We start from the raw sequence: 20,654 nt of genomic DNA on the forward strand, positions 1-20,654 counted from the left end.
TTTGTAATTTGCAGACTCCGAAGTCCAATCATGATGGAATTTACTACTTCTGTCAGTCATTTACTCCTGTATGTGCACTTCATATTTATGCTAAAATAACAAATGAGACAATAAATGAGGCTAGTGTGGCATAAAGTCATTGTAAACCCAGCGAAACCAGAACAATTATATTTATGACATTCATTTGGATGATTTACCAGTCATCCCACCCACCCCCCCCCCTTTACAGAAAAAAAGGCAACCATCAGTTTAAGTGATACACACATTCTGCTAGTAAAAAAAGTTGAAACAAACCCCTTCTCTGTTAAAAGAGCATGCCGATAGAAGAAGGTAGACCTCATCTGTTCCAATCAGGCTTCTCAGAATTATCAAAATTTCTTTGCTTGCAAAGGCCAATTTGGCTTACCATAGAAAGCTATTCTGAAGGCGGCTGATATATTTATTCCCTTTCAAAAATTAAAATTCAAGGCATGATAGTGCAAGAGGTAAGTTTTGATTTGAGAACATTATTTGTAGACTAACTGTGCTTAGTTACTACACCCCAATTTATTGTCTTAAAGAAAATACGGCAACAAAAGCTACAAGATCTCTATAAATTTCATTTTGCCTAAATTTACCAGTACATCCATGAACCTCATCAGTATTAGTACAACTTGATTATCCTAATGATTCCATTATAAAACTTGCAAAATGTATCACAAGGTGAATAAACCATCTAGTGCAAGTCTTCTACATTTTCTGTGCACAGTAATCCTGTGTAGTTCATTTCCTCCAGGTTAAATCCCCAAAATCTCTCTGTAACAATTATGAAAAAACAGTGTCATGTGGATTTCCCCCTCCCCCCATCAAATCTGAGAAGTTTGAGTGTTCCTGGAATCACCATCAGGATGTGCTGAAGGTCGTGAATCCCTTGTCTGTGAGTATTCACTGTCAGATGACTCCGTAGGTTCAAGCAAATTTTCATAATCACTGTCTTCTGATTCGTCAACATTGTCACCAACCGCTCTTTGGGAAGATGGCATGGATGCTCCATTACCAGAATACTTCAATCCTGCATTTGTGGAAACATAACTGGAAGAACCTACTGCTTGAGGTCGAGGCATAAAAACATTGCTTTCTAGGAGACCGTGACCAACAGTACTTTCTTGATTGGTTGCATTGAAATCGGAATACGGAGGGGGAGGATCAGAGACATCTGAATCTTCAAGTGTGCAGCCTTCCACAGCAAATCCAGTGTACGACATTCGTGGAACAAACATAGGTTCCAAGTTATCTGTTGGCATTTGCCTGCTTAAAATTGCTTGCTGCATTCCTACAAAAGCAAAGAACACTGGTGTACTTAATGCTTACTTTGCCATATGCTTTACATAACCTAGCTGTAACATACCACGCCCACCCAGCCCTTAGCTGTTCTCTCTTCTTTCTTTCTGGTTGTTATTATTAAATGTTCATCCCTGGCATCGCTTTCAAACTCCAACACTGGATCTTCGCCTCTCAGTCTCCACTACTCATCTTTGGCAATTCTGATTTTTGTATTGATGACTACGTGAGGCACTATCCCTAACCATCATGTCAAATCTTGCTTATTGCTACGTCCTACTCTTTGAGCTTGACAAAGAATATCTACCCTAAATTTAGCAGTGCATCCATGAAACTCATCAGTATTAGCACAGCTTGATTATCCTAGTGATCCCATTTAAAAAACAACGTGTCAGAAAACAAATAAACTAAGTGCAAGTGTGCTACATTTTTATGTGTACAGTCATCCTGTACTGTTCATTTCCTCCAGTTTAAGTCCCCTAAAAACACAGCTACAGGAAGTTTCCATAACCTGTTGCTCTTTCCACCTCATCTTCTTTTTGCATTCCTCTGTTCTTTCTCACATCAAAAAGTAGCTATGCTAGGGCTCATCGTGCCTGCTCCTCTCCACCTATGTCTTATTCAGTACTGAAAGCTTGACTCACTTTTGATCAGACCATAATCAGCTTCTACTGTTGATATTACATCTTAAAATCACACTTCTGTACTTTCTCTTACAGTGCCCCTTGAGCTAGGGGACAACCTCACGAACACCAGCAAAGAAGTTACCTTGTCTTCTTCCCTCAAATTATTATTTTAAAAACTTTCCCTCCCAATGTCTGTGATTAGCCCAGCGTGCGGGCTGCTGAGACCACCGTGTATCATGCTCACCTTCTGCGAGCCAAAACGTCTGTACTCACATGATATCTCATATTTAGATTGCTAACTAGATAGCTGAGCAAGAATCACCTTTTGAACCTGTGTGCCTATATCCCTAGCACAGCGATCCACAATCAGGGCTCTCGCACTAGTGTAACACTGGTAAGGTCTGTTGTTCACTGTAGCTGGAAGAGTCGGACACAATCATTGAAATCTGTTCCCTATGAAAAGCCATACACAATGGGTAAAACCACCACTTCCGTGTTTTGACTTCTAGTTAAGTAATTGTACAGTTCGACAGTTGCTATAAATAAATTTGTCCACTAAGGACAGGGTCTCTTTCCAATCCATGTGGTTTTAACAATCAAACCAAGACCAAAAGCCACAGATATGTCTCGCTTTTAAGCATTTCACAGCGTCTCCGTGTTTCACAATGAATAGACAGTAACATAAGCACTATGAGGATTAAAAAAAAAAAAAGCTGAAGAACTGGTTAAAGAACAATTGCAATGGTTAACAGTCACATTGGAAAGACTCATCAAGATGAATATCCCACAGCTCTGCACCGGAACTATACTCGCATTAACAACCTAAATGATGGAATTTAATCAGCGCATGCTTATTAAAATTACAGATAATACTATGCTAGTAAGTATCATAGCTGCAAGTATAACGGAGTATCAGAACAGGAATTTGAAAGTGATCTTAAATGAGATGACTTGGAAAATAATTTAAGGAAGACATGCACAGGAATAATGAACTGCACAAACTGCAAAATGGGGAACAGTTACATCCTTCTGCACAAATACAGGTTTACCGTTGGTTTATGTAAACCATAAATACCAACATGCATCAAGAGTGCTCAGTTGTTGAGAAACAGGTTAAGTATTATTTCAGTATGTGCTGTAATGGTTAAGACTACAACTGGAATACTATATCTAATTTTGAACACCACAGTTTAAGAAATAGGGAAAAACTGGAGAAACTCTACAAAAGAAAAGGATTCATTAGAGGTCTAGATATCATGACCTAAGAGAAAAGACTGCAATAACTGGGATAATTAGAGAAGACTGAGGAAACAGTTTCGGTCTTCAAATGTACGTAAGAGGCTGCTGTGGAAAGGTAAGCAGAAAGCAGTTTAAATTACAGTAGCATACATTAGACACGAGGAAAAACTTCCTTGCAGGAAGGTTTGTTAAGCACTGGGAGACACTTAAGTTTTCGACTCGTTTCTAACTGGTTATTAAGCTCCAAACATCTGTCAGAATTGACACCGGTATATGTAAAGCTGCCTTGCAGCCAGGTGATAGACAAAATGGTATCAGCTCTACTTACTGTACCACCATACTTCTGGAAAAAGCAAAAAATCAAAGGTGAAGAGTTTCTTTAATCAAGTCAATGAGATATCTCTTCAGTAATAAAACCAGCATATTCCCTCAAGTGGCTACATAACAGAACTCCATTTTTGGTCCACAACACGAGAACTGTGGTGGGAAATTTCCTGGCATCTGGGAAGTGCAAAGCACTCACTACACCCTAGAACATGCTACTACATGTACAAAATCATTTCAGTGATCTGGCAAGTCTCGTCTCAACTGACTTTTATGCTAGAGTGTTAAAGTCATAACCTGTTAACCAAAAATTTGTAAGAATAACAAGCTTTCACATAATGCTACCGCAGGAATTTGAATCAAATGCTCCCTTTTCCTCCAGCTCAGAGGATGATTAACTGGAACACTTAACTCACTAGAGACAAGGAAACTCTCCCGATATTGAGAAAGTGAGAGAACAGAAGGCCAGCTTCAGTATTTAGCTACTCACATCTAAAAATATTGCAGAGATACAAGCTGCATGTTTTCTTGTTTCAGCCCTCTCACATGATTATCTGCTCTGGCATAAATTTTCCGTCCAGCATTTGCATCCCACTGGTAGTATCTAGAGGCTAGCGCCGACTGCTCTTCCCCCTCCTCCCCCATCTTTTGCCATATGGGCTGGGATCAGCTCCAGTCACACTAAATACCCATCCCTATTTCTCGCTAGCTCGCGTAGTAGCAGTTCCCTGGCTGTTTCATCTACAGCCAAGCAGGAAACAGCAGTGACTCATGCCACTTCCATCTTTCAAATGGTCTGTGGCTGATGCTGGCTCTCTACCTTATCTTTCAGGTTCAGAGAAGGAAGAACCTGGGCTGACAGATCAAACTTTGCTCTCAAAGGCTCATGTGATAACATTACATTGCTGCCTGGAGAAAATAAGAATATCCAGTTGTAGCAGCAGAGGGGCCTATTGCACAGTTTAAGCTGTTAACCCATCTAAGCCATCTTTTAGTCTCAGATACAGCTTTAGATAGTAAGATACACAAATAATAAAAAACATCTTGTAGCTAAAATTACAGAACTTGATTATTTGCTTATCATTTCAAAACATGGGAAAAAAGAGGCAGTGTTTGCCAAAATACATAATTTGCTTATGAATTTTTTTTTTTAAATATTACTTCCCATTCGCCTATTCTCTGCTCCTACTCTCTACCTTCAGTCTTCCCTTACACTCACAAATTAAATTAGATCAGCAGCGTCTCCTTGGAAAAGTCCAGGCTCTTCACAAAGCTTATCTACTGCTAAGTAAAAGTCTCCTGAAGCCACATCCAATTTTTAGGAAGGAGGGACTGTGTGGCAACCAGCCAAGTATGCTCACACAGTAGGCCTCACTGATTCACAAAATTATGGAGCAGCGAAAAAAGATGAACATACACCTATTACTGGCTTTCCCTACCAGTCCTAAATACATCCTATGAAAACTTGTACTATTAATACAGAATGCAGAACCAACCCTAATAAAAACATGGATTTTTAATGGGACTTATTTGCACCATGGAAACTTAAACCCAATCAACTCGACACTAATATAGGTCTTCAAAACACAGCAGAAGTATAATTTCTGCATTCAGAGCTTCACTAGAAAGACTGTCATGCTTGTATTGCCTTGAATAAATCAAAGAATTACCTGATTCGGCTTCCCCCCAAAATGAATCCCCCCAACACACTGCAAGAAGGACAATATTTCAGTAGCTTCATGGAATTAAAACTAATACAGATTGAAACTCGTATCAGTGATGATATGGTACTTGAAATAGGTAGGCAAATTCCAACAGTATTCTGCATTTAAATAGCTTCTTCCACTTTCTAGCAGGTACTCCTGAAGATAGGAATGACTTCAAAATGGACTTTTGGGAAGATTTAGTTCAACATTGAAAAGTGGTATTTCAATGCTAATCATGCTCAACACTAAGTCAGCAAATAATGCAAAAAATGCTGACTAAGTTAGGATTCAGTAACTATGAAGTGGAAGAGGATAAAAATGTAGATGGTCTCCTCTAAATCAGTGGTGAAAAACCCGATACATCCACTAAAAGCTACAAGGTCAAAAACCATCTAGACAACACTTCCGATGATCTACATCAATGTTCATCACTTAAGCACCCACTTTCTTTCACCCAGTTTGTCTGGTGTCCAGTAATATAACTGAACTCTAACTTAACTGGTGCTGGGCTTGTATTTGGGGATTGGGTTGGGGAGTGGGAAAGGGAATAAAGATTTCAAAAAACCATTGATAGCTACTGGCCTGTAAACACAGTACCCCGTTTCTATGTAATACTTCAAAAGGAATCTCTCCAGTGTTTAGATTTGCTTTTTCCATTCCTGGCTTTGCTCCACTTTTCCTTTCCTACAACTGATCTTTTCCTGTGTTATTTCCAGAACTGACTTTCTCATTCTTTCTCTACAGCTTTGTCTCTCTCCTATGTTTTAAGTTTGCTAACGTTAGATGACTCCTACAGAAATATCTGCAGTACACATACTTTCACAGTTCAGGTATCATTCAATGTAAATCCATCATATACTCTTCCCAATGTGATTTTTTTTCTTTTGCTATGAGCTGTCAGGAATACAACTCAAAATAATTCCACAAAACGTTCTGTCCTTACAGCATCTACTTCTGAAACAAAAAAATTAAAAGGCAACTTACTTATTTCTTGTTCTTTTTCATTCTTCTTTTGTGCAATTTGCCTTTTTAACTTGTTTACATCAGCTTGAAAAGATTCAACAACACGTTCACTTTTTTCTACATCTATACATACTGCCTAGGAGAAAAACATAACATATGCTAAGATTTTGCAAAAATACATGAAAGACTTTCATGACAAGATTAATAAAGCTACTACCAGACAAGAAGCCATTAAAAGCACAAAACTAAAAGCAGGAATTAACTGTATCAGAGCATAATATCGTTTTCTTTCTGAAGATCGTTTTCTTTAGTGGCTGTTGCCAATTCCCAACTGCTGCACGATAGAAAAAGCATTTCCAAATAATTCATCATTACAGGAAGATTTGTAATAAGATCCAAAGTTAGTTCTTCCTACGTGGTGGAAGAAATTACTTTTTTTTTTTTTTTTTTTAAATACACTGTTGTTAGCATAATAATGATACTATAGTAGCATGATTTTAAAATGTAGCATAAAGGTGCATACTTTTTGTACTAGACCAAATTCGAATTGGGGTATGAAACAGTTGACTCAAGAGACAACTGTCCCAAGCTGATCTCCTCACCGATACCTCTATTAAACAAACAAGACCCATGGATTTTTCAACAAGATTTCCCTATACTGGTTAGGAAATGAATGTGAAATTTTCATCAAAGGATCTAAGTTTAAAGCCAGTTCTGGATAATATTGATTTCTTTTTTAATCTAAACATGTTATACTGGATATTGTTTACTTCTTCAGAAATTAAGCGTTGGTCATTATCATTAAACATGATCAGTTTTGAAGACTACACAACTCCAAAAGCACTGATGAGTCTTAAACAGTAAGTCAACAGCCATTTACTGTTTCTTCTCCAAAAGGTTACTATTAGTGATCTTACCTACAGAGTTGAAAAACATTAACTGTGCTTTCAGTTCTATATCTAATTTTTAGAAGTTTATAAAGTTTAAACCCTCCCCTCCCAACTAATTGGTGAATAATGCAAATACATGTGTCTCGGCTGCTTTACCAGAAAACTTATTTCCAGTCCTGCAACATTCTCTGTGAAACAGTCACTTTAAAGATAAAAGTTCCTCAAGTTAGCTAACACCTAAGTTACTTTTAAGCTCTGTAAACAGTGTACAGCAGCATGATTTACATGGTGAAATACAGCAAAGTCATACTTTTAACAGGTAGGAAGACAACTCCCTGATGATGTTACATTTTCCATTTTTCCAGACGCTAATCCAAACAACAGCAAGAGCACAAAAGGATATATGCGCTCTTGGCAAAAACAGCGTTACAGAATAATACCATTAGCTAATGGGACAGACCTCTGAAAATAAATTTTCATGTCTCCTGAAGCCAGCATGAAAGCTGTCTGCCTTCTCCTTGCGAGTTACCCACCTTACAAGGCATGTTAGAAAGTAGCAACTTCCACCAAGAGATAGTAGTTCTGTGCAAGCAGGGTCAGGGGATGGTTGGAGCAATTACTGCCTTGTTCTCTGCTGTATGTGCCAACTGGCAAAGCTAAGCTGGAGCAGAGACACAAATCCCTCCAGGGCAGATATAAGGGCAAAGCCTGGAAATAAGCTGTGACTACAGCACAATTAGCAGATGTGCGTGCTCCTGAGGCAGCACAGCTACGCTGCTCTTCACATAGGCCAAGCTGTGAATTGACAAGCTTACATTTAGTAGATTTGACACTCAAGGCACTTTCAGATGCTTTGCCACATTTGGAGCAGGATTCACTCATGCTCTACACAAAACATTCACAAGTTTTAACTAACAGATGGAGGTCTTTGCTGCATGCTACATACCAAGAGCCAGGAATCATTTTTAAACTCACACAGGCAAGCCTTTAAACCTGTGCAAATCCCTACAGCCTTCAGCAAGGCTTTTCTTCAACGCATACTCTTAAAAATAGCTAACGTCTCCCAGAAATCTCTAAGCATTAAATCATTCTTACTTGCAAAACAGAAAGAATTGATGATATTCATATCAACCTCTTTTACAGCATCTACTGCAAATGCACACATTAAATAGAAACTGACACGTTTCATTATTAAAGTCAGACTTATTTTCCTACAGTTCATGATAAATTGTTTATGAGCTCTAAAAATCTCCATCTCCTCCAGTCCTGGTTTAACCAAAGGACAAACAAAAGATGCTACATACATATTGACCAATATTAAGTAAAGGAAGTTACCTGTACTTTTTCCTGAAGTGCATTATAAACCTGATATATAGCCCTGATGTCCTTCATCACTCCATCTTTGTCAAAAAAATCAGTACTAAAACAAAAAAAAAGCAGAAATCATTAGTTAGAAAAGACAACACAAGTTTCTAGCTCATGCTGTCTTTGAATTGCTGTTAAGCAGTCTATCACTATATTTCTAAAATGTATTTTATTTTATATTGCTAAAAACGTACCATACTCTCAAGAATCAAAATTTGGACAGCAACATATTCAATACCAAAATTCCTTCTGGAACAATAAAGTCCCATTTGAATGAGATTAAACTTGTGCAAGAAATCTTTAAGCTTGTATAATTTCATTGTTAACAGTCAGAAGAGCTACTTTGCATTTACAGCATCTAATTAAAATTACTTAATAAAAACAACAAGACTTCAACACTTCCAATTCAGAGTTAAAGTTTTAAATCAAGCTTGCACACAGAATTCCTTGGGGGGGTGGTGGAAATCAAGTAAGAAACTTCCAGCCAGAAGGCCCACAGCACCGACCGGCCATACCAACTCTGCTTTTCTGATTAGTGCAGCAAGTCCCCTTTGTTCCTCTCAAAGATTCAATTCTAAGCAGGAAAAAAGTACGCTAGGAACTGACCATTCTCCTCCAGAACTAGTTTCTTCCTGCTTGAAATGCATATTTGTAGTATTCTTTGAAAGTTACAGGATGTAGAGCTCGATGACTGTACTTCATTTGCAAAGGAAAAATCCTTACCCGTGTTCCTTAATAACTTTGGCATAATTCTGAGAAGTATTTGGCACTGAGGAAACTTTGTATTCCTGTTGACTAGTGTTGCCTAGATTAGGAATAGTAAGTGACACCCTTTGATTATACCTGTAAAGAAAGTTTAGAAAGACTTCTTAATTCATATTCAAAAGACTATTTACAACAGCCTTGATATTATCCCACCTCTCTGATGATCACAACTCATCTAATTTTAAAGCTTCTGCATTAGGTTTATTATAAAAGCTGCTAAATATTAGAAGTTGTGTTCAAAATAAACGCATGATCAAAAACTCCCTTGAGATGGACCTACCTCCATACCTCTTAGAACCTTTTAATTGTGCATTCAAACTATCACAGATACAAGAAGGGTGAAGCTACGTGCAGGTCTATTATAAGAAACATGGTACTGCCATCTGATTTCTCTGAAAATATTCTGCTCACCCCAAAAATTCAATTTACAAATTACTTGCACAGAAAAAAAAAAAACAAGCTGTCATCACTAACAATTGTACACCAAGATGTCATTTGACAAACATAAAGCCTTCTTTATGTGTAATTGTACAAACTTCAAAATAGAGTATAAAGAACAGCAATAAGAAGCAGAACAAAAAATGAGGATTGGTTCATACACAGAGATTGCTTACCTTCGGTTTGGTCTAAAAAGCACATATTCTAAAGCATGTGTTGAGTTATTTGCAGTGGAAATGAAGCTGAAGAGAAGGAAGACAAGATCAGGCACTCCAAGAATGTGTGTCAGCTGTTTATGAATGATGTGCTCTCTATATGACATTTGCTGCTGAGTGTTTCTCCTAAATCTGTACCATCCAATAACGTTCTGTAATCAAAGTACATCAGAAAAAACAAAGTATTAACTGAGAGATACAGATTTAGCTTCTGATAAGAAGGTTGCTAAAACTGTGGTATCACGTGAATTAGCCAATAGCTTCATTACAACAAAATCAGACTGAATTACTAGAGGCTTGCACCTATTAAATAACCCGAAACAAGTGACATCCTGTTACAACACGACTATTAATTGCTCAACCTTATTGTGCTACAAACACCTGCGTGTCCTCAGTGAAGATCCCACTTCCAATATACTTCAATTGTTTAATTTCAGCAACAAACCTTGGAGCTTCTTCAAATTATTAGACTTGAGCTGTTTTCAAACACAGCAGATGTGGGTTTTCTTTAGCCTAAATAGTTCAACTGCCTATTCACTTGTATTGATTTGTAAGACACTTCCAGTGCTTCACAAACATATTTGCAAACTCCTGTCTGTTCATGAGACATATGGGACTAATCTGCTGTGTACAACAATAAAATTACCTCATTGTGTATTGAATTGTGAAAGATTCGTATGCACATCAGATAAGACCCATTCTAATTCAATGACTATTTTGAATACAACATGCATTAAACTCCTTTACTTCATGTAAACTAACATTTAATTCAAGGGATTAATGAAAAAGGACACATCACTAACAATTTGGTTTAGGAAGAGTCCCAGGAATAGGCACTATCATGTACTGGTGCATTAAGGCTGCATGTATATACTCAGTGGAATAGAGCAGATTCTACATATTAAACAAGATGACTCCTGTGTTAAATAAAAGAATTGGAAGCATTAACTTTTTATAGTAAACCTGTACAATTACGTAGTCTGAATGTAATAAAATGTGCTTAGTTTGCTAACAAGAGAGAATAGACTGTCTTGGTTCCCAGACAGCCGTATCTCTTTCTTTTTTGACATTATAACAATTAATGTCATTACATCTGTAGTGCTTTAGTCACATGACATTTGCAAGTTTTAATTTCTCCAGTTTTGCCTGCTTTCTCACCACAGATAACGCATTTTGCCAGAGTCTCCCTGCAAGGTAGGTCCTAACAAAATAAAGTTCAACTGAAAACTAGTGGGAGACAAATGTTTTTTAATTCTGTTTTTTGCCTTGTCTCCTGAAGGGGAACTTAATATGCTCTGTAGTGTTCTAGAGTAGAGTTACAGGGTTACAGAATTCAGGATCTGAGACTGGAAACTCACTCCATCATCAGCATAAAGGTGTACATGTCTGTATGTACAAATATACAAACAAAGCACCCATGTACCCAGCATAAATACGTTAGTATGCACAAAGGAGTTTACTCTGAGAGCATTTGCTGGAAGAAACAGACAAGAAAAAAACATTACAACCATCAGTGTTGCAGAAGTTGCACAGATTTAGGACTCGCTTCCCTAAAGATCCCTCCTCTGTGTAAGCCTTGTCTGTAAGCAAAAGTCCACAGTTCAGGTGGGTAAGGTGAACAGAAAGTAAAGACTGCAAATTCAATTAGCAATCGAGCAACTGTCATCACACGCTTTGCGTAATGATGATCAATTCACACAGTAGGCATTCTTACTCAGAGTAGTTAAAGTTACACTTGAGTCACCTGCAGAGGACAGAAATCCCAAAAGCCCAATAGGCCATGCCTTGACAGTTAGCTCTGCTACTAATGAAATGCAACCAGCAGTGCTACAAGCAGCTGGAACGACATTGGTTTGCTGCTGCTTTGTAAAAATAAGTCGAACAAGAAAAAAGGTCTTGTTTTAACCACCCCTACCTCATACTAGCGCTGGCACTAACCAGACCTCGTGAGCCAAATTCATGTACTAGCGATGCTTCCCTGCTAGGTCTAACAAGGTCCACAGTTGCCACAAATTGAACCGTGGAAGTCAGTCATCCGTCTTTTTGCCAGAGCAAGCTGACTGGTGGATTCACTTCACTACATAAGGAACCACACCTTCAGCTCTGCTCTTTGATATATCAGTTCATGAAAACTTCCGAATCAATTATTCGATAATTAGAAAGACAGTGCACTACAAGTATGGAAAGAGATGAAACATTGAAAAAAGGTTTGACTTCTCCAAATAACTACTAAAATTTAATCTTCTTAATACTAGTTGTGCTACTAACAACATATGTGTGATGTAAAGCTATGACAACATCTGACACAACTGATAGAATAGTTTTTCCAGTTTAAAACTGACAGTGCAAAAATTGCAATTAAAGGCTATATGATTACAACTCTTCTAAATGAACTCTTTAGAACAGATTTTCAGATCAGCTACATTTTTGCTGGTTTCAGCAGCAGAGTACACAATCATTAGGCCACATGTTTAGCTCAGAAATTTGAGTGGGCTAATACTAGCCCTTCACTTTTGGAGACCTAAACTTAAATCCTTTGCATTTCTTCAGGGAATTTAGACATTTCCCCTAATTTAACCTAAGTACCACAAATCCACCAACTTCTGTACAGGATAAGCCTTGGGTCAAAACAAACCATCAGATTTGTGAACGAAAATATTTCTTGTAGTTAACTTTTTTTTTGTTTGTTTTTCAAAACTGCTTTCTAATTATAGGCTCTAATGACTAGAACAGGAGGAAAAGATTGAAAACTTACTTTTCTTCGGTCTTTAAGAATTCTGTCCAAACTCTCCTCATTAACCTTGCCTGCATAGTCATAAAAGCTTGAACCAAAAAGGAAGAGAGAAAGGTAGGTACACAGTTTACACACACACATTATACATAAAGTAAATCATTTATACTTTGAGTGTTCTTCAAATAGATGGCATTCTATACATTACAAAGCAACTTCTATAGTTTTACCTTTATCAACATAGGTCAATATTCACACCACCTACTTGGGATATCCAACTCAGGTGCCATATAAAGCACAGTTAGAAGCCTAGGTTTGACCGCACAGCTAATAGACAGAGGCAGTTACTTACAGAGGAAGGTGCAGAGCATTTAAATTAGATGCATAAGACTAACTGGTGCGAAAACTCTAACCACTTTTGAACCACTAGTAATGAAATACAAGATGCCTGTAATTATTAGTTTTAAAATGCTTTCATTGCACACATTAGTTTGATGCCTAGTATTTCACTGGCAGCCCCTACAACAAGGGGTATGTACATAAATGGACTGTGTAATTTTATTTTGACCAGCATTCTGTAAAACCCTGCTTTGATAATAAGAGGCCTACCTGCCAAAGAAAGGAAAGCAGGGCCATTTTACATGCAACTACAAATCAATTTCTTGAGCTCCAGTCCTGCAATTAGACTCACATGATTGGACCCTTGAAGCCAAAACAGTTATAATGAGGTTAGCAAGAATCCAAAGTATCATGGTCTTTCCATATGGACTCTGCTTACAGAACTGAGGCCCAAACCCTGACATGTTGTTATTTTGAGGACACAACAGATTTAAGAATTTATAAATCTATCTACACAGACAGGTTTATAAATTCAAGTAGATCACACTTCATGATAAAAGGAAAAACATTTGAAAATAGATTCCTCCTTGACTTACCTGCCAAGTCCTTAGTCACTTTCAAGAGCTGATATCACTAACACCTAAAGCAGTGCAGGAAAACACTCTGTTTCAGAGGTTTATGATCTCAACTCTTGTGTGGGGGGGTAAAAAAAACACAACAGAAAATCCTGAGCTCAGTACTTGGCTGGTAAATAAGGGTGGAAATAAAATTTGTTCCAAGATGCAAGTTATTGCGAATATTAAGACTACAGCTAATTACTAATTTGAGCTACTACATAATATTTGCCTAATCTTTTCAATTCACGTGCACAATATTTATACATTCTTGTAAGTAGCGGATATCCAATTCTTTCTCTTTCTATGCTTTATAGGAATAATTTTCTTACGGGATGTGCAACTCGTATGTAATGAAACACCATCATTTGAAAACTGCACAGACAGAGAAATCAGTCCTTTTAAAATCCTTGCTTATTATTCAGTTCCCACGTGCTGGTAAAAGCACTGGAACCAAGCCTGTTATACTCAACATCAGCAGTGCCAGCTTACAAGAATACTGAGTGGATAAGTGATAGGCCTCCTCAGACTGGCTACACTTAAGTCAAAAGGATAAGGCAGAACGCCCCCAAATCAGCATCTGCTACAACTAGCAGAACAGAGAAACCAACAGCACGCTCTGGTACTGATAAAAGCTATATGAGCTGTAAGAGTTTCCCCCGTGCTCTGAAATAAATAAATTCATCAGTTTTCTTGTGCAGAAAGCAGGCAGTGAAATACAGACTTCTTCCCCTTCCTCCATCAGCTCAGTCACTAACAACCAATTTCTTGACTGGGGAGAAGCAGTAAACGTGATCAGTTTTGATATGCGCTGCACAAAGCATCACTAGGAATCAGAAAGAGTCTACTAGACACTGGGATATTATCTTGATGTGTAGAGTCTCTAGCATTTAAATCACTGGGTTAAGAGCACCCTCTCTGTAATTATCAGATAGCAAATGATAGACTGCAGCTTTTCTCTCTAATGTAACCAATGTCAATCATAGTATCTGAGGTACCGTGTCTTCTTAATTGGCCGGAAATCTCTAAATAAAGACAAGAGGAGATTAATTGGGAATTCCTTCTAAAAAGAATTTCTAGACAGCAATTTAAAAGCCATCACTGTATAACAAGTGAAGACTATAGAGAAAAGCTACACATAAGTAGATGGAAGCTGCTATATAGAATATATTAGATCTATATTTAATTTAAATTCTGGAGTACAGGAGATCAGAAGGCAAAAATAAATAGTCAGCTGAGTTTCAGAAGAATTAGTTGGTGCAAGTCAGTACAACAAACTAGAAAACAACTTGTTAACCCAGCAAGTTACTAAGGTTAGGGCAGACAAAGTATTCTGTGACCCTCCAGGCCCAAGCAGAGCTTGTGTACAGACTACAATAATTCAAATTGGTTTTGACATTCATCCTAATTATCAGAGTGATATGATTTGATCTGACTGCTATCCTACCTCCACTAACTACACGAGGTGGAAATTCAACACGATAAGAGAAATAAGCCTGTACTAGCTACCTCAGCACCCCTTCTAAGCTAAGGTAAGTGCTACTAAAACTGTAAACTCATACTTTCATTGTCATGGTTTATGCCATTTACATGTATTTCTGTAATATCATCAGATGAGCAAACAATGCAAACATTAGTAGGTACATTTGAAATGCTAATATATTTCAGTGAGCTACCTATTTTCATATTCTGCAGCCAACATAGGAAGAGAACAGAAAATGCTTACCTAAAGAGTTTTGAACAAGGCTCATGGTTATGGATTTCTGCAACAACAAACAAACAAAAAAGAGAGACATATGTCCAGCTGCTCAAGGTAAAGAGAAATTACAGTGGCATATCTTGCATGAACTTTCCACATCGCAGCTACTGAGCAAATAAACGTTTGTGTCAGACCACACACTGCCTTTGATGTCTCAACAACACTTGATGACACAGCACCATATCCGGAAAACTAGCTTCTCTTTCTAATCTGCCATTTTACAGAGGAAAATATTTTAACAATAAACAAGACATACACTTGCTCAGATACACACAGATATATCTGAGCCTCAAATACACACTTCTGATACTATTTTATAGTTGTAACCTCCTCACAAAGGCATTTATGATTTTTTTTTTCTTTTTGATATACCTTTCCACAACAGTTTACTTGGATTCATATACACCATTTATTACAGCAGCAATGAATGGAAAAAAAGGGATGGGGAAGGGAATCACTGAAATGTTATACATTGGAGTATTCAAAGAGGCAAGGCAAATAGAATCTATGATGAGAAAAGGGGTTAAACACCACTCCAAAACGGTTAGCTGCAACTTATAATTCTGTTATATGAAGTATTAAAAAGTCACAGCAGTATTTTTTTTTCATTGAAGAGGTTGTAGTAAATGCTAAGATGCTTATTTAAGTAGCAAAGGTTGTAACATGTCAGTAATCTCAGAGAAGAGCAAGAAAAGAGCAAAAATCCAATCCACATTATCTCTCTAACACCAAGCACGACTTACTTTTTTGTGGTGTTTAGTACTTCTTTAAAGTTCTCCTCCACTCTGACTTTTTACCAAATACAGCTTATCATTTATTCATATTATTATACCTTGATCACATAACTTTTGTCTGCAGCTGTATTTGCTCAGACTGAATAGCACTTATGTAGCAACTATATTTCAAGCTCCTATATTAGAGCCCCACTGGAGCATTTAGCAACAACTTTGTTTAGACTCTTCCTTCCTGGAGGGTGACTCACCACCCGCCGTTCTGAAAGTCACAGGCTGCTCATGACTGCTATCTCAGCAGAGTCAGAATCAGAGCACAATTCCCAAGAACAACAGGCTACACACATTAGCATCTCAGCATATTTAGCCGCTATCAAAACAAGGCCCTGAACATCCACGGCAGGCATACTGCCTGAGAAACCGTACATTTTCACCGGCAAGAACTCCTCACGATGCTGCTGTTAGAGTTACTGACTTCCTTTATTTGGAATTCTTTAAAAGTGTATCAACCCCATATTTTCACACCGGCATACAGGAATCTATGGAAATTATCTGCTAAACAAAGCCAGTAAATGTAATTATTCCAGCTTAGACCAACTCCCTTCAGCAAATACATTGACTCCAACCACTGAGAATACATACTTGATTCTGAGGTTATTATGTTGCTACACAGACCTTGCCTTTTGAGAAACAGGAAGCAACAAGCCTACTGCTCAGAACACATGAAGCAGCCATCATTCTAAATTTAAGTTTTACACATTGACTTATTTTTTACATATATACAGTACATATACTATATATACACATATATACTCAAACACCACCACTAAGCTTTGAGATAGCAGACATGTAAGAACGTTAAAACTCATCTGTGACAACACTGCCACGAAACTGTCAACCTCAGTTCATGAGTTAAACTGGGAGTTCAAGAGTTAATGTCAATCAATAAATATTGAAGTAAAAATCTGGTAAACAAAAAAATTATCCAGAAGATCTCCAGGGGCGGGTAATTTCTCTTTTCAGAAAATAACTGTAACCAAGAACGTGACAAAAGAGTTATCTAAAAAGGGAGTAATTTTTAAAACCACAAACACTTGGTTTATGAAACCACACTGAGGCTGCAGCTGGTGACATTACTGTGTTACACTGCCAACAATAACTAAGATCAGTTACCACTGAATAGTCATGTCTAGTTTTGTCTGAACAGACATAGCTATCAGCTGCCTTCCTTTATACAATACTTTGATGGTGATTATATACACACACAAAAAAATCTATGCCTTTATTTTTTGTAATTTAGCACAATTAATTAACTGTAATTAATTGACACTTCACACAATTTATCACCCACATTTCGTTAGGAATAACCAGAACAGAAAACTACGTAAACCTTCTAGATTCTTCTATATACAACCCTCACTACTTTAAGGTGGCAAGTATCTTGAGATGTAACATAATATAGTACACACTTTCACAGATCATTAGTTCTGCATCAGAATAACATTTGAGAGTCAATCACAAGATGCTTGTGTATAGCTAAGCTTTATGCAGACCCTGCTATGTTATCTGGAATGTGTTATCGGGTTTTTAAAAAAGGCTTAGATGTATTTTAACATCGGGTTACATATACGTAAACAAAAAAGGCGTTTTCTTTCAGGGGTTTCCTATTTTCTATAAACCATAGAGCTGAAAACATGCAACAGCTTCTCACTCGTATAAAAATATCTACTTCAACCAACAACACTTAACAGCAAGATCTTAGATCTTCTTTCGCTTTTCACAACAACAGCTGATCAGCTGCACACTCCTTGTGCTTATCAATAAAATAAATTGTTTGACAAATATTCCTTGGCAAATCTCGCTGTGACAGCTTATGATGTCATCAGCTACCAGCTGCCCATCCAAACCCTCTACTGGAAATTTGCCCCCTTTCAGTATTAGTAAATCAAGCAATGCATTTATTTTATTTTGAGCACATGCTCGTATTTAGGCAGCCATATCAAGCAGGAAACTCCCTGCAGGACCAAAAGCCAAATAAATAATTTCTCCATCGTGAAATGCAGATAAATGTCTTCAATGAATGATCTTTTCTCCACAAAAGAGATACATAAAAACCCCATTATCTAGCAAAGAATTGTTTCCTTTCCTCACATCTCAACCACAAAAGCACAAATACTGTAGCAAACGAGATTCTGAAAGACTGGAATATCTTGTGCTGGTCTCACAAGTGAAGTAATTCTTACTGAATTGTACTGAAAATTGAAAAACTGAACAGTGCTTCTTTCAGAATTTCTCAAAGTTCCATTACTTACCAATCACTTGTAGAAATTCAGTGTTGCTGATCTGTGAATCACTAATGCTAAATGTCTCTTCTTGTCTCACCTCTCCTAGCAGAAATCCTTCCTACAATTTTAAAGGGAAAAAGAAAAGACTAAAAATAGAAAAAAAACACTATATACAGTCATTTATTGTAACTTTCTTAGCATTAAATGGAAGAATTAAAACAAAGATTTAGTCTGAAATACATATCTGAGCTGCAGTAGGTATAACCTGTCCTTAGGTTTACTGAGACTGATTTTCTGATTTACCAACATCCTTTCACAACACTACAGGAACAGGCTGTCCAAAAACAATATTCTACTGAAAGCTTCTGCAGGTAACACACAACTTACACAAGGCAAACACAGATTACGTAAAGGAGCGCTCTGCCTCCACTCCCAGCTACGCAGGCACACGGTGGATGAGGAGGCGGCCTAAGCATGGTGCACCGCACCGCTGCTGCTCTGTTCCTTCAAAGCTAATGGGAAGCGGAGTTTACATCTGCAGAGGCTTTCTCAAATTTACATATGGAGATTAGGCTAGACCTTGAACAATACCGGGGATCATAAAACTCAGAAGGTAACTTAAAGTCATCTTTTATTCTCCGTCCCCACCCAAAATGAGGAAGGAGAATAAGCGGGAATCAGGTGCTTTTGGCATCAGCACTGAAACGGCGGTGCATCGTTTCCCGGTGTAGAGATAAGGGCGCAAGCTCAAACTAGAAGTTTGTCAACAAAACAGAGGGATTTAGAAACACCTCCGTTCTGCACTGTAACCGGGGTTAGTGACCGGTGCTGGAAAGCCAGCGTTACTGCAACGTGCACGCACACTCACGCAGCTTTTACACACGCGTTTTCTGCCTCCAACCGATTTCCTGCGTGTCATGGGAGAGCCCCGCACCGGCGGGGTGCAGCCCCCGGCGCCCCACGTCCAGCCCAGCGATGCCCCAGACGCGCAGGGCGGCCGACGCCCCCGCCAACAGCGGGACCCAGCGGGTCTGCGAGTCCCGTCCCCCCCCCCACCCCGGGACCGGGCGGCACCCCGCGGCCCAGCGGCCCCCGCAGCCACCTCTGCCGGCGAGGGGCACCTCTGTGTCGCCGGCAGAAGCCAAGCGGGGCCGCTACCGCCGGCCGTTACCCCCGGCCGGGGCCCGACCGGCGGCGGCGCGGGCCGGCAACACCGCTACGGCGGCCCAGCCCGGCCGCTGCTCGGGGAGGGAGGCGAGCCCCTCAGCCCGAGAGACGCCCCGCCCTGCCTCGCCTCGCCGCGCCGGGAGGCGGCGGCCCCGGGCACCTACGTGGTCGGCGCTGCTGTTGGCGCTGTAGTAGCAGACGGAACTGAACGTGTAGCCCGAGATGGAAGCCGCCATGATGGAGACCACCGCCGCCGCCGCCGAGCCCACAGGCCACCGCGCGCGCTCGCGGCCCGCCTACTTCCGGCAGCGGCGCGGGGGCTCCTGGGAAGTGTAGTCCCCGTCCCACACCGGGGCCGGGCCGGGTTGCTCCCCCCTGGGAGGGGTACAGGCGCCGGTCAGCGGGCCGAGACCCAGCTCCATGCGGCAGGGAGCGGGCTGGGTGGTTTGGGCCGGGGGCTGCGGCCTCCTGCCAGGCCGGATGGGGTGGGCTGGCGGCTGGGCGCCCTTCACCCGAGCCTGCGGCCTGCCGTGCCCCTGGGCCTGCGAGCGCTGGCGGGAAAGCGGGCTGAGGGGAGCGAGCATCTCCAAGGGACGAGTCCTTCGCAAAACCAGTGAAGTGACGTGAGGCGGCTGGGTGTTCCGTGCAGGTTTTGAAGGGCTGGGCAAGAAGTTGCAGAGGACGCACACGTGGAGCCGTACAGGAGCTGACGGAGCAGCGTTTGTCACTCCCGTTTGTTGGATTTTTCAGTCTGGGCACTCCGTTACGGGATGTTTTACGCTTACTGAGCCCCCAGGGTTCTTCCGTCCTCCTCTTGCTTCGCAAAAGGAAAAAAGGTTTCGGCTCTGATTTTGCGAACGGCGTCCTGTTGACGGCATCCTGCGATGCGCCCAGCCCCGCAGGTGCCCGCTGGTTTCCCTCCAGCACGGGTATTTCCCCGCACGGATCATCCAGCAGCAGCGCCGCACGTGTACACCCCCGTTGCCTGCTTCGAATGCCAGAATTATTACTGGTTTGAAAATAAATTACCGAATGTAGTACTAATATATCTTGCAAAAAGCCTTATGAAAGCAAACGCGTTTGTGAACTTTGAAATTCATAAATAACGAAGAGCATAAATCCTTTTTTTAAAGATTGCAGTGATTTTAAGTGATCCATATGGGCTGCAATGGTGAAA

The 20,654-nt window shown here is 39.7% G+C and overlaps 1 protein-coding gene across 1 annotated transcript; it reads right to left on the reverse strand.

The window, feature by feature from the left end:
• Window positions 1-522: 522 nt before the first annotated feature.
• Window positions 523-19,716, reverse strand: ABRAXAS2 (abraxas 2, BRISC complex subunit). Its single transcript, XM_050898740.1, has 9 exons — window positions 19,642-19,716; window positions 18,338-18,428; window positions 15,262-15,298; window positions 12,607-12,673; window positions 9,813-10,003; window positions 9,157-9,276; window positions 8,404-8,488; window positions 6,200-6,314; window positions 523-1,312 (listed from the first exon to the last, which is right to left on the reverse strand). Exons 1-9 carry the CDS (start codon window positions 19,711-19,713, stop codon window positions 846-848), a joined length of 1,245 nt encoding a protein of 414 aa, XP_050754697.1. The 5' UTR covers window positions 19,714-19,716; the 3' UTR covers window positions 523-845.
• Window positions 19,717-20,654: the final 938 nt, after the last annotated feature.

The sequence above is a fragment of the Gymnogyps californianus genome, chromosome 6, assembly GCF_018139145.2.
Source record: "Gymnogyps californianus isolate 813 chromosome 6, ASM1813914v2, whole genome shotgun sequence".
In the NCBI taxonomy this organism is placed as follows: Eukaryota; Metazoa; Chordata; class Aves; order Accipitriformes; family Cathartidae; genus Gymnogyps; species Gymnogyps californianus.

What these genes read in the sequence shown, in the direction of transcription:
- ABRAXAS2 (XM_050898740.1), bottom strand. Translation starts at nt 19,713, where the DNA reads ATGGCGGCTTCCATCTCGGGCTACACGTTCAGTTCCGTCTGCTACTAC. An exon ending in TTCTTAAAGACCGAAGAAAA is followed by an intron (nt 10,004 to 12,606) that starts GTAAGTTTTCAA and finishes CTTTGATTACAG; the next exon opens with AACGTTATTGGATGGTACAG. An exon ending in AAAGTTATTAAGGAACACGG is followed by an intron (nt 8,489 to 9,156) that starts GTAAGGATTTTT and finishes TTTTTGTTTTAG; the next exon opens with TACTGATTTTTTTGACAAAG.